At 35.0% G+C, this 13,875-nt stretch overlaps 1 protein-coding gene across 1 annotated transcript in view; it reads left to right on the top strand.

Moving 5' to 3' along the window:
- The window catches only part of LOC117235210 (breast cancer anti-estrogen resistance protein 1), a 165,625-nt gene that overhangs the window by 134,799 nt on the left and 16,951 nt on the right, over nt 1–13,875 (top strand). Inside the window, exon 4 of the mRNA XM_033497031.1 lies at nt 13,032–13,158. Within this exon, the coding sequence (XP_033352922.1) occupies nt 13,032–13,158 (127 nt within the window). The remainder of the gene's footprint in view (nt 1–13,031; nt 13,159–13,875) is intronic.

Genomic DNA, 13,875 nt, shown 5'->3' with positions numbered 1-13,875 from the left:
CTTTCGTTCGATTCGCACTGTTTCTCGTGACGATCGAACGGAGACAGTGTTTCGAAATCGTATCCAACGAGTCGCCGCGGAAACGCGCGATAATTAAAGGTTGGGCTCGATTAATTAACAGGCGAAAACTCGAACGATGACATCGATATCGAGTCACGATCCGTAAGATTCAGCAAATAGCGGATGGAGAAAAGTGGCGTGTCAAAAAATATGAAAAGTGAGCTGAGATAATTATGGGGACAGTTGTATTAATCGGTTGTCACTGGGACAAGTTGATCAAGTATGTAAACGTAGATAATTTTTTAATTGCTGCAGGCACTGTGGTTATGAATTATTCGACTTGAATTAATCTTTCGTATTCAAACTATTACGCGAGATTTAATTCGACGTAAATCGGTATACATATGATATTGACTGAAAGTTTCCGATCGCTGTATGTGTGAAGAAGCGTGTGTGAGGATTTTGTAAATAATCATTAAATATTTCAAGGTAATTTAAAGGATATTTTTACATTGCAGTAGATGGAAATGAAACAAATTGTTATCGATATAGCAACTACATTAACAGAATACGCAAGAATGATAGGGGGAAATTAATTGGACGTACACTGTCCTTCAAAAGTGTCCTGATACTTATTTATCTTTGACAGGATATAATTCAATGACAAAATTATAAATGAAGGGATCTGCAGTAATTTTATACTTCGTAAATTGAAGTTATACATAATAAAACGTTATGACGATAGAATTAATTCCTAGGTACTGATATACAATTACGATATTAGTACCTGGCAATTGTAAAAGATTATAGAAATCTAATTTCTAAGCTACGAGTCGGATGAAGAAAGTTGTTCTAAACTGGCGGAAAGATTACCAACATTATTTCAAATCGTGATATCTGACATACGACAAGTACGTTAACATGATCGTGTATTTTATTGGAAAAAAAGAAGATGAGCTATCGTTGAGCTTTTTAATGGATCATCTAAATGTATAATTTGTTACTTTTATAAGAAGGTAGTAAGTATGGCTTTATGGCTATAGTATTTCGATAAAATTCACGTATCGTAGTCGTTAGTTTGTATATTCACAGTGAAATTCGTTTATTATATATATTGTAATTATGTGTATAATTAATAATTATTAATTAAAGCATATTCTAGTATTCAGAGTATCTGATAGGTTAAATTATCGATCCGCCATAAAGTCTCGAAAGTTTTTAGTGATAAACGTTAACTTAATAAAGACACGTTTAAAAATGATGAAAGTGAAATGTCGACGAAAGAAGCATCTATTTACGTGCCTTAATTCGTTGTAATTAATTCGGAAGGCAGGATAAAAGTTTTTAGATAGCTGCTTGGAAAAAGCACTTCACGTGAAACGATGTATCTAATATTAATATGTACAGAGAGCAAACTTTGGAATTTCCAATAGAACTTCGTAACTGGGTCAAGAAGTTCTATATTATGGCATTCAATTATAACGAAACCGACAGGCGCCGCGTTGTTGCGATAAATTCTTCACGGTTTCATCTCATTGCTCAGCTATGAGTTATTCGCCAAGCACTTTCACTGTAATATTAAAATGAGCAATAGATTTAGTAATTCGTGAAAAGTTTTGCTCTTAGAAAAGCGATCGACTATCGATGGTTCTTCTATCACGGTTTGAAATTTTTCCACGTCGAATCTTTAAATACTTGAAATATAATTTTTCGCTCTTCCAGACATCTCCATAATATTTTACATCTATCACATAAAATGTCTTCTTTTCTTTTCTCCAAATTTATTTTAATATCTATAGAAACATTCGGTTTATTTATTTTCTATTAATTTATCTTATCGATATCGTATAATTTCAATTGAGCAAAACGAATCGCATAAGATCATTGAAGAATGCAATTGACGATAACATTATACGTCTAGAAATTTACGCAGCCATTTCATTCTTATTTTACTTTTTTCTAACTGTATTGCGATACATTAACCCTGAGAAATGGCTTTCCTTATTGAAAACATCTATCTCTTCGTTGTAATTACAAGATATTTTATCCCAGAACTTTCTGTCTTCGCAATAAGAAGCCTGTACCTTGACGCCTTAACCAGCTATCGATTAACTAAACGACAAATATTTTTATTTCCAACCTTGTCAAATTTTAGAACGCTGTATTATCTTTCGAGAAAAACAGCAGCAGAAACGTGCCTCTATTATCAACGATTAATAAGAATAATTGCCCTTCAGTGCGATCGAATGCAATTCAACCCTGAAAAGGTCGACGATTAAAAAAAGTGCCCGCCGTTACAATTAAAAAATATTCCCCGCCGAAAACGCTCCCTTTTTGCTGTAAAAAAAACTCAGTATCGTTCCAATTAAAACGTACCCAATTTCCCCAAAAGCTATCTGTCATATGAAATAAAAAAAAACACGCTGTATTATGTCTGTCGGAGCCGAATTTTTTATCCTGCGAAAAAGATTTTTTTTCATTAATTATGAATAATAGAAGCACGTTTTTCGGATGGTTTGGCAAAGAAGATACAATGTACTAAAACGCGAGATCAGACAAAACACATTTATCGTTTAGTTAACTGGCAAAGTATCGATTTAAAGTAAGAGGCCAACTATTAGGTCGTCCGAAAAGTTTCTTTCGTTTCATAAGGTGATAATAGATGAACAGCACTTGCTGTTTTATATTATTTTATTGAATTAGGTGTAATCCATTTCGTAATATTTCTATTATTATATAATATTATTAATTGTATTATTAATTGTATTATAATTATTAATTAATTGTATTATTCTATTATTATATAATTAATATTGTGCGTCCATGATTTTCTAATAAAACGAAAGAAACTTTTCCGACAAGCTGATAATTTATCAAGCTGCAACGTCTCGTAAAGCAACATGTAGCGTGAAACGCTTAAAATTAACCGTAGAATTCGCGCATCCTGTCTATCATCGTGCCAACCCTATGAAATCACTTCGTTTCCCAGAAGAAGCTTTCGAAACGATCTCCGAAAACAGGCTACTTCCGATCATCGTACGAACACGATCGCATCGTCGCATTCGGCGGAACAATGGGCATTCTGTCGCGTCTGTCGTTCGCGTCGCCGCGTCAAAGAACGAAATTGAACATGCAAATAGATAAAGTGGCACTCGAGGGCCCCCGGTTTGCTTGGCTCGTCAGAAGCTCGGCGTACAATGGAAGCTGAAAAGCCTTTCGCGGCTGCCGCCTCTCTTCTACGTCACCGGGGAGTTACTAATCCAACGATGTCGTTGATCCTGCTCGATAAATGACGAGCAACGCCCATGAGACCACGGCCCTACCCTAACCAAGATTTACGACGCTTATGCACGCGCGTACGCGTGTATACGTAAACGCATCAAGACGAATAAATATCCGGAACGTGTATTGTAACGAATGAGCGCATCCGACTTTGCTAGCGATTCCGACTGAAACACGGTTCATTTGATTCATGCTGATGCTAATTGTTCTTTATCGAGGATTACAAGTCTTCCTTTTCGGAGACAATTTCCATTCGTCGTCGTTCATTAAATTATTAATTATTTAGAAACTAAAAGGTTCGTGGTAATTTATTTAATTTCCAGCATTGCCAGTATACATGAGACGTACATTACATTCTTGGTTGATGAAATTAAATTAAATGTACCAATGGACGCTTGTCATTACCATTTTATGTTTCTAAGTATCTATACAGTGGCTACAAAAAGCCACGTCATTATATTCGTTATAGTGTACATTCGCGCACTGTTACAGTCATTACAGTACTCACACGCTAATTAAATCCAAATATATGAAAAATGTCGAATCGTTTAATAGCACTCCCACGTGGCTACGAAACTTTGATACTGCGAAAATGAAATGTCGAGCGTGGTAGAAAAAGCTCTTCGTTGGAAAATAAGAGTGCGTACCAATACCGTGTAACCGTTGTAATTTTCTTCGCCATATTTCATTGCAGAATTTCCTTCATTTTCCATAATAATAAATTTGTCCTTTTTTTTGCTACTAGCATCGTTTGCTACACATCTCAATTCGTCAATTATCATCGACACCCTCGATCACATCTATAATCGTTTCTAAACAAGACGCAAACGAACAACAACGATCCAATCTACCCTCGCATCCGACGCATCTCTTCCGCTTTTCCACTTGACATTGCATCTCCCGGACATTGATCTTCCCCTACGATGCATCCTGTCACCTAATTCCGCGTCGTAAATTAGCTCGTCGCATGGATCCGCCCGCGGACGCAGTCGAAAATCAGAGATAATCTGGTTTCGTTCGCTTTGTTCGCACGCACCCTCTCGGAAAGCTGCGCTCCATTTTCGTCTGGAGATTCTCGTGTAAACCGGTTGTAATCAGATTGGCTAAGGCTCTGAGTCACGTTGTATCGAGCCACGAGGCATGATCGAATTTGCAATCGGCCAGGAAAATCGTACGTACGTCGGATGAGTCTATTCCACTCTGTATACGCTCGAATATTCGTTTCTCTTGATGCGCTTACGCACACGAAAGTATCCTCTATGTCCCGAGAAATATCTTTTAGTTTATATTTTTTGAACGTTAAATCCGAACAAATCCTCCTTGGTACTTAGGAACAAATTTCAATTAGTATTTTAGTGTTGATGTTTCGGCGAAGATGAGTCAAGCGCGCAACTCTTTGATCATCTCGCAGTTGTGTTTCGAAAGTACAGCGGTTGCGAAAAGTACTGGCACGCTAATTGTATTTATTGTAACGTTTACACGCGGTTTACTCGAGTCTTGGAATATTACATTTCGTATTGTTTAGTTGTACTTTCAGATGAACATAAATATTCGATTGGACACCGTGGAAATGACATGCATAGAAGCTGGAAAAAAAAAGCGTTGAAGAAAAAAGAGTACGTGCGAATATTTGTCGTAGTTAGTATGATACAGTTCAAACACGTTGTTCGGGAAAAGCAAAAAGTTATTTGCAAACATACAAAGAAGTTGTTTATTAAACATATAAGAGCCGAAGAATATTATTTTTATTATTTTACTTTCTTACTGTTAGCCCAAGAATTTGATGTTCTTTTAACACAGAATGGAATTATTTTGCGTTGTTAGATTTTCGAAAGAATGTGGCGGATAATTTGATTGTGAAACGTTTATTGATTTAGTTCGTTGATGACCTCGACGCTATTTTAACACAAACGTAATAATTCGAAAGATGAAAGACCGATAGAGAGAATTGAGTTCAGGTAGTTTTCATGAAGAACAAAATGCAAGAAGATAAATTCATCGATGATATTACGGACATATAAATATCAAGCCATGGTAGAATTTAATATTAAATTTATCGGGAGAAAATACAATCAAATAGCCATTAATATTTGATTAAACTTGTTTCCGAGAGTTTCATGCGTTTCCTGTTTTATTTAATGTCAGCAGCATTTCCACTTAACGAAACCGTCGAGTCGAATATCATTAGTAATTCGCCATCACACGTAACCAAGCAGCTGTGTATTTGAAAAATACACTCGTGAAAGTAATTAAATGCTACGTAAAACGCCAATCGAATATTAAATACTAGGCAGTGAATGAAATATCAGAAACGATAGAGATATTTACAGACTTTTTACGAAGCATTTATACGTATAATAACGAGGCGCATAATACATCGAACAAATTTTGCTTATCTCAAGAATTTGTTGAAACCAACAATGGAAAAGATAATGAGAGAATATATCTCAAAGAATATGGAAAAAAATTCGTACAAACTACATACTAACAAGTATATTTTAAAACCAAGAGAAACGAAACGATCAACAAATTCAGCGTAATGAGAATTAGCGATAAGAATAGCAGTAATTAGCGATAGGAGCAATGAAACGAAAGATTCTTGAAGGGATTGCAGGTTGGAAGAATGTAACACGAACGGGACAAAGAGCAATGTAATCAAGTTCGTTCGAAGGCCGACCGGCTGAAATTAATAAATATACTACTATCACTGACATATTTTACTTCTTAAAGATAATTTAAGGTAATATTTTTTGTGGCATTTCAATGTTAAGTTATTCACTAATAGTCTTACATTATGTTCCGTACATACGTACATGTGATAATCGTAGAAAAAATTCCTCAAAGAAGAAAACCATCGACACATAACATAGCAAATTCATGTGAAACGTTAGAACAGTCATTAGAACTGAATACGGTCCTCGTACTCTATCTCATTTGTATAATTTTTCACTTCTAAATTAGTTTCTGTGTCACAAAGCCGACTCGTTATAAATAGAAAATCCATGCTAAATCCAAACTACAATCTCTTTCGTACGAAACCAATATCCGAAAAAGAGAACGGATTTTAATCTCCCCGCCAAAAAAGTTCTAGAGCCAAACGTGCATCAAACAATTTTAAACTTCGTGAAAAAGCCACCCGCTGCACTCAACATAGCGCACGAAACACATATCCTCTTACACTTTGCCTTTCAACCGAAATATCCGCTGAAAAGATCAAAATACAAAGCTGTTGGCGCATGAAACAATGATAAAAAAAAAAAAAAAAAGAAAAAGGAGAGGAACAGAGAAAAAACGCATGTATGAAATGAATTCGAAACGCAAACTCCGCAGGCGTTTTTTTGTCAGTCTCTTTTCAGTCGTTTTGGAGAAACGTCGGAACGTATCGCCATAGCAACCGATCAGGCATGATCGGTGAATGAAATGGGGCCGAAATGATTTGCGGTCGAGGTTCGATCACGGTTTATCGATGACGAGTCCTCCCTAGGGAGAGTTAACCGAGCTACGTTCCGGGCGAAAGGGGTGTGGCAGTCTGTTATTTCGAGGGTTGGCACGCCGACGCAACGATAAGGACTGACCCACATTCTCGTGGATACTTCTGGCAGGATATTAGGCCTCCTGCAACCGACTCTCGCCTGTTGTTGTCCTCCTTTTCGACTGATCGAAGACTCTCGGGCTACCTCTTGATGGAAGAGAGGTTGGTTTACTTGAAACAATGGGGTCGGGCGGCTGGAAAATCGCTAATTGCCAGTTCGTCGCGTCTACGAGCTTCGATAGATTTTGATATCTCGTTGAGACAGCCGCTGGAATAATTCGATCGAACGAGAACGAAGTAGTATTTATTTATTTATTTATTTATTAATGGACGTTAACCTCATTGCACGATAGTAAAAGCTAAGTTACGTAAGTTAGAAGAGAACAGGAATGCATAAACTGATACAAAAAGATATTACGTTACGCGTTAAATATGGGAAACACGGGACGTCGAATGTCGTGAAAGGATATAGAAAAGACATCAACTAGACCAAAGTATTGCATACTATGGTAATCAGGTCGCTGTTTCTAATATCGCTCGGGAAGAATACAATGCGGGAAACTGTAGTATCACGCGAAGAACACGAACATACGTTATAAGCTGAAGAAACCGAGGGGCAATCGACGAGATTATTTATAAGCTTGAATAAAAAAAGAATATCGGCAATCTCTCTTCTGTTCTTCAGAATGATACCGTTCGATTTATGAAATATGAAATTCGATTTATAAAAATATGAATAAAATGGGAATAAAGGTTGGAGCTAACGTTCCGAATATTCTATGGGATTTGCTTGATTCGTACTTGTGTTTGGACTTGTTTTCTTTTAGAATTTACAATTAGAAAGCATTTTGCGAATTTTAGCAAAGGCTTTTGTGTAAAGTTCCTGGACAGAAATTATGCTCTGCTGTTGATAATTATTTAATTGGCTGGAAAATAAAGCAGTTGATCGCAGGTATCATTTTCCAATTAATCGAACAAATAGGGGAAGGTGTGACTTACGAGTAGTTGAACGGTGATTTTTATATTGCATATTACGTAATATTGATTTTTCTTGTAAATAATTTAACATTGTAGAAACTGGAACGTATCGTTGATTATATCTAAATAAATGTTTTCTCAGACATTCTAGAGCAATTTTATGGCTCATTTTTTAAACGTAAGGTGAATATACAAGGACTAAATCCGTTTCGCAAGATCCTATCTGTAACTGCTAAATGAAAAGTTGGAAGAGGTAGAAGGAAGAAAAATAGATATAGACACGCTCGTGTTAAAGCTACTGTAATTTTGTGCCCGTAATGCCACGTTCATTACAGCTTTCGTTAGATGTTGTACCTTTGAGTTTTTGTGCAGCCTTGCCAATCGATGCTAGAACGATAAAAAGACTCGCAAGCATGTCCGAGGTCAGCTAAAAATATTGCTGACTTTCTTTCGCTATTACGATATTCGCTGTGATTCTTATCAACTGAATCTATTACTACTTCTAACTGCAGAGTCCTAAATTGACAGGATAAATATTCTCAATAATATCATTTCATTTGATCGGGAATTTCATTTATGAAATCCAATAAAATTCCAAGTTAACAAGTAACAAACAGAAACAAAGCTTCGACACTCGAAAGATCGAACGAAGAATTTTCAACAATCTACCTCTGCAAATAATTGTAGAAAATTGAAGCTATTAAAAATATAGAAACTTACTATTAATTACGGGATTATCATAATATAATATAAAACTGACGATATAAAAGTGTAAGAAACCGAGTCTTTTTAGCAACTTGCAAAAACTACAGCTTTGATGTATAAAGTAGCACCTCTCTTTTGTCCGCAAAGTTTCCACAGCATTAACCGCCAACCGTACCGTCTTTTGTTCCACTTTCTATCGCATCTACGACAAAGAACGCTACTACCATTTTGCTTTCGCGCGCTGTCTTATCGACTATCTTCGATCGAACACACTGCGAACCAGAAACAGTAAGAAAAGGCATCGTTCTTCTTTCGTACAATATATTGTGTCTAATATGCCTTCATAAGTTTAATAATCCATGGTATATACGTATTTCAACGAGGACAAGTCTTAGTCGTCGCGTGGGCCATGAGCCACGATAGAAGAAAGAATAAAAATTGTAGCACGCTTATGTATAACGCAAGAATTGAAGAGCCTCTATTATTGTAAAGCAGCGAACGATGAGCTCGGAGATTGCGCTCCAGAGAGATGCATCCCTCTACTATCCCACCCCCTACCCTCTGTGTCTCTCTACAACATACTCTCTCCTCTCGTTTCATCCTCTTTTCCGCTCGCGTTTTGTCGACGAAATTGCATTTTCTCTTGGTTCAGCATCGCGGTTCACTGGTCGAAACGAACGCAGGCGTGTGTCCGCGTATCCACTCGTACACACGTAGCACACAGATACAAACTAACGCAACTGTCATACAGAACGTTTGACGTAATTGGGACAGGCTACGCCTTTAAATTATTCCGAGGGAGGATACTAAATACGTTGAGGCTGAATCAAAATGTTTTGATACGTCATAGGGATTTTTATTTAAGGAATTAAGTAGTTTATTTAAGTAGTTTCGAGGGTTTCTTTCTTTTTTTTCTTCTTTTTTTCTTATTTAAGGAAATTGAAGATTTTTGTTGATACTGTGAGTAATTGGGACAGGCTACGCCTTTAAATTATTCCGAGGGAGGATACTAAATACGTTGAGGCTGAATCAAAATGTTTTGATACGTCATAGGGGTTTTTATTTAAGGAATTAAGTAGTTTATTTAAGTAGTTTCGAGGATTTGTTTTTTTTTCTTTTTTCTTCTTCAAGGGAATTGAAGATTTTTGTTGATACTGTGAGTCAACTGTAAACTTTCATCGTTTATATGGTAGCATTATGGTGTGTGTGCTTGAGTTTTGATTAGAATTATCATAATTGTGCTTGATTTTAGATTGGAATATAGTTGTATCTTAAGTTTAATTGTGGAATATTTGGATCTACCGTTTTAAGCGTCTCTTACGTTTTTACATGTGGCATGAATAGTTGCATTTATTGGTTAAAATATCTTCTTATTTGATTATTATATTTATCGTAGATAAAATTGGAATTTCTGCTATTGTTTAATCATCTCTTTCTTTTCTTAAAAACAGAAATGAAAATAAGGAAAGAAGGAGGAAACGTTTTTTAATTTCTGCAATTATCGCAATTAACTGACTTACAAAAGACAACGCGACACAAAGTGGTGATTTTTATCGGAAGTGAAATCATGACGTGAATCGCAAGGCGTAAATCGAATTTTGTTCTCTCCAGATCGAACTAGATTTTAATCGTACACTACCGGCCGTTTCAATTAACGTTTCATTCGGCTTCTGTACATTTAAAAGGATTTCACGGTGCACGGGTTTATAGGTTGCGCAGATTAATGTCGACAACTTTACAAATGCAGCTTTATGGATCGACAGCCCGTAAAAATTTAGGCTTACGAATATATTCCACCCACAGCTCTCTAATTTATTAGGTTTTATCGATGCTTCCAACGATCTATAAAAATCGTATATAAATACATCGTAAAAAAAAATACTACGACATAAATCTGTTAGATATTCAGTTCCCTTCATTTTACTAAGAGTAAATTTTTCTAACAGTAAATATTTCGTTCTTTTACTTGGATAATCCCATCAATCCACTTGTTAAATATTTTTGCAACGATAATTTTTCAAATTTTACCATTATTTTTATGCGTTGGATTGTCCGAAAAGTTTCTTTCGTTTTATAGGCAAATAATAAATGCACAACGTCTTTTTGTTTTATATTATTTCATCGAATTAATATGTATGTTCTGTTGCAACAGAATGGATCGTAATTTAATAAAATAACATGAAACAAAAAATGTCGTGCGTTTATTATTTCCTCGTAGAAGAAAGAAACTTTTCGAACAACCTAATGTCTAGACAATCAAGATCTGTATCTGGACAATCAAGAGAAAAAAGAATCTGTTCCTAATACACCGATTCGTTACAACTATACATACATACATATATAGACACAATGGCAAAGTTCTATTTCTTACGAATTTCATTAGGTCGTTACGTGTGAAATATTTCTTTAAATAAGTCTGTAACCGGACTTAGTTTCGTAAATATATCATACAGGATGAAATAAAGTTCAAAATTGACACACTATAAATTTTAGTAACCTTCGTTAACCAATATGATAAAAAATGTCCAGTGCAGTCTTCTATTCGATATAAATCGATTTTGCAAAATTATGGTGTCTTATACTTCTCATTTCATAAACCTTCTTTCGTCTGTCACGGTGCATTTAATTAAAGTAATGTACAAGTCATATAAATTATTTCCTTGCTTTCTGTTTCCTGTTTTACCTTATTGTCTACATTTCCAATTTCTTCGCTTAATTTTCCGCAACGTTTCATAGAAACCTGATGGAGGATTGTTGTATCTCGAAGGAGATCGAAGTGTCGAAGGGGTCCGTTCATTGCTGCGAGAAAACTCAATTAACAGGGTATTGCAATTAAGCTTTCGACGGGGATAAAAAGTTGAAGAAGTTCCTCGGGGCCTACTTTGCGAAATCGAGAAACGGAGCAGCGGCTGATTGGCACTAGCCTTGATAAATTCATTAACAACGCGCTGCAGACGTCTACCGTTTAAATTGACGAAGATAATCCGCGTGTTCTCGCGACAGATCTCGATTTAAACTTCTCGAAGACACTTTCCCTGCCAGACTTTCCTCTTCCTTGCTGCGCTCTGATCCCGTCCAACAATTTTCTCTCGAACGACTTTACATTTTCTTGGAATAATATCGTCTTCAATTTTTGAAGCAAATCTCCCTCACCTTGATTCATTTTGGATTTTATGTGATTTTACGAGATTGCATAAATATTGAATCTTTTCTTCGTTCAGCGTGACAAAGAAAATGAGAAGTGAAATTTAATCTTGAACAGCAATTTTTCATCTTATTTATGGTAAACACGTGAAACCTTAAAAATTAGCAGGATTTTTATTTTTTAGCGAGTAGATATATTTTCGATGTCATTAATTAACGTATAATAACAATCAGCGACACAGTGGTGTATTTCATAACGAATAATACATAAACTAGCATAATTATCGATGAAACTGAGCGCAAGAAGAGTTTCTTGTATTCCTGTAAATTAATAATAATAAGCAGATTGAAAGGAATTTTTCCAAATTCTAATTTTTTCTTCATTCCAAAAATCTTCTAATTTTCTTTATTCTTCTAATTTTAGGCTTTTCGTAAAAATGACCACTCAAGCAATCTATTAAAAAAAGCTTAATAAATCATTGCCGTTGATGAAAAATGTATATCTTTTTATCGCTGTAATGTATGCACATGTAGTTTTTCCATTTTACCGTTGATAATATAATTATACAATTCAGTTTACTATGTTTTCCAGATATTGATGAAAGATATGCATTCTGAAATAAATCGTCAGTATGAATTCATATAATTTAGACATCATTTATCAATCTGTCGTGCATAGTTCATTGCTTAATTAAGCGAATGGTTTAATGGACTAGTAACGAATCGATTTGGAAGATATACAACATTTTCGTAACGTTCAGCAAAACATTTTCATTCTGATAATCAGAATACATGCATGTGCTACCCGAGGTTACATTTCCATTTAGGATTATTAGAGCGGATTTACGTTCCGCTTTTATCTATACCAGTTGAATTCGCGAAATATGTAACACTAATTCTATAATAAACGTTTCGTTAAACAACATCTTCGCAAAATTATTATTCACAACGTCGCAAATATTAAACCGAAGAGAAATAAAGGAGCAGTCGATTGAAACGTGTTTTGTATTCAGCGCGTAATTATAAGGAGAATAGCTTCCATAAATATAAATATCTGAATATATTAACCAGAATTTCGATACAAAATCTTCATTTCCTCGGTGCTTTTTGACGTTCTATTTTCTTAAGACTAAGATAAAAGCCTATATTACTAGATATTAAATTATGTACATTAGAAATTTTATAGAAATATTATATTTTAAATATAGGTTTACAAAGTATTCGGAAAATAAGAGAAAATGGCAAACGAGCGCTTAATTATTCGTAATGAGAAAATTTGCATAGATTTAAACAAAGGTATCGACTTGTCAAGGAAAAACCCAACGTACATGTCGATAATCTTTTGATCTTTGAACGATTATTAACGAGCGTTTGATGATTTTTTGCGCAGGTGGTAACGCCACAGAAATGCGGCGACGTGTACCTTTACGATCTTCCAGCGAGCCGAGGAAGTCCTGCTCCACCCTCCAGGCACGATTCACCCTTGAATTCGAATAACGAGCATTTACACAACTCAGGTGCGTAGCAACCCTTCGTTTTATTCTCCAACGATTCGTTCGCGACGTAGCAACTTCAATAGTTTCATAGAGTGTACGCTGAAAATTGCGTGGAAATATGTTTCTCAAATGAAACGTCCTTACGTATACATTTGCATGTAGTCACGCTATTTAATCTTTAATTCATGACGTGGCTTTTTAATAAAAGTAATATGAATAAATAAAAAGCTGGATAGAAACAGATAATTTCACTTGCTGAAGAGTAACTTTGATTTAAATTATTCAAATTATATTGCTTAATTTTTCATTCGAATAATGTATACGTATATATTGTTTATGATTAGTATAAAAGTTGATATAAAAATAAGAATATAAGAATTAACTTTATTCGTGTGTGAGAAATTTGTACAAAATATAAATTGATACTTTAACGAGGCATTGCAAAATTTCCAGCGAACGGTACTTTGTATTCGAATAAAATTATTTCTTTTATAGTACTTTTATAATATTTTGTAATATTTAATAATATAATATTTTGTAACATTTTGTAATATTTTATAATATTTTTATAATATTTGTCGTTTTATTCATACAGAGATTACTCTGTTATTTTATATTCTGATCGTTCTGTTAACGTGAATTCCAATTGAAACGTTTTAGTTAAACAGAACTAAACTGGAGATACAGCGCGATTGCATACTTTTCAATTAACATCACTCCGCGAGTAAATGTACGGAC

This window comes from Bombus vosnesenskii, unplaced genomic scaffold, assembly GCF_011952255.1.
Source record: "Bombus vosnesenskii isolate JDL3184/JDL3185 unplaced genomic scaffold, Bvos_JDL3184-5_v1.1 scf7180000013314, whole genome shotgun sequence".
Lineage (NCBI taxonomy): Eukaryota > Metazoa > Arthropoda > Insecta > Hymenoptera > Apidae > Bombus > Bombus vosnesenskii.
This window is presented reverse-complemented; position numbering and strand designations above follow the sequence as displayed.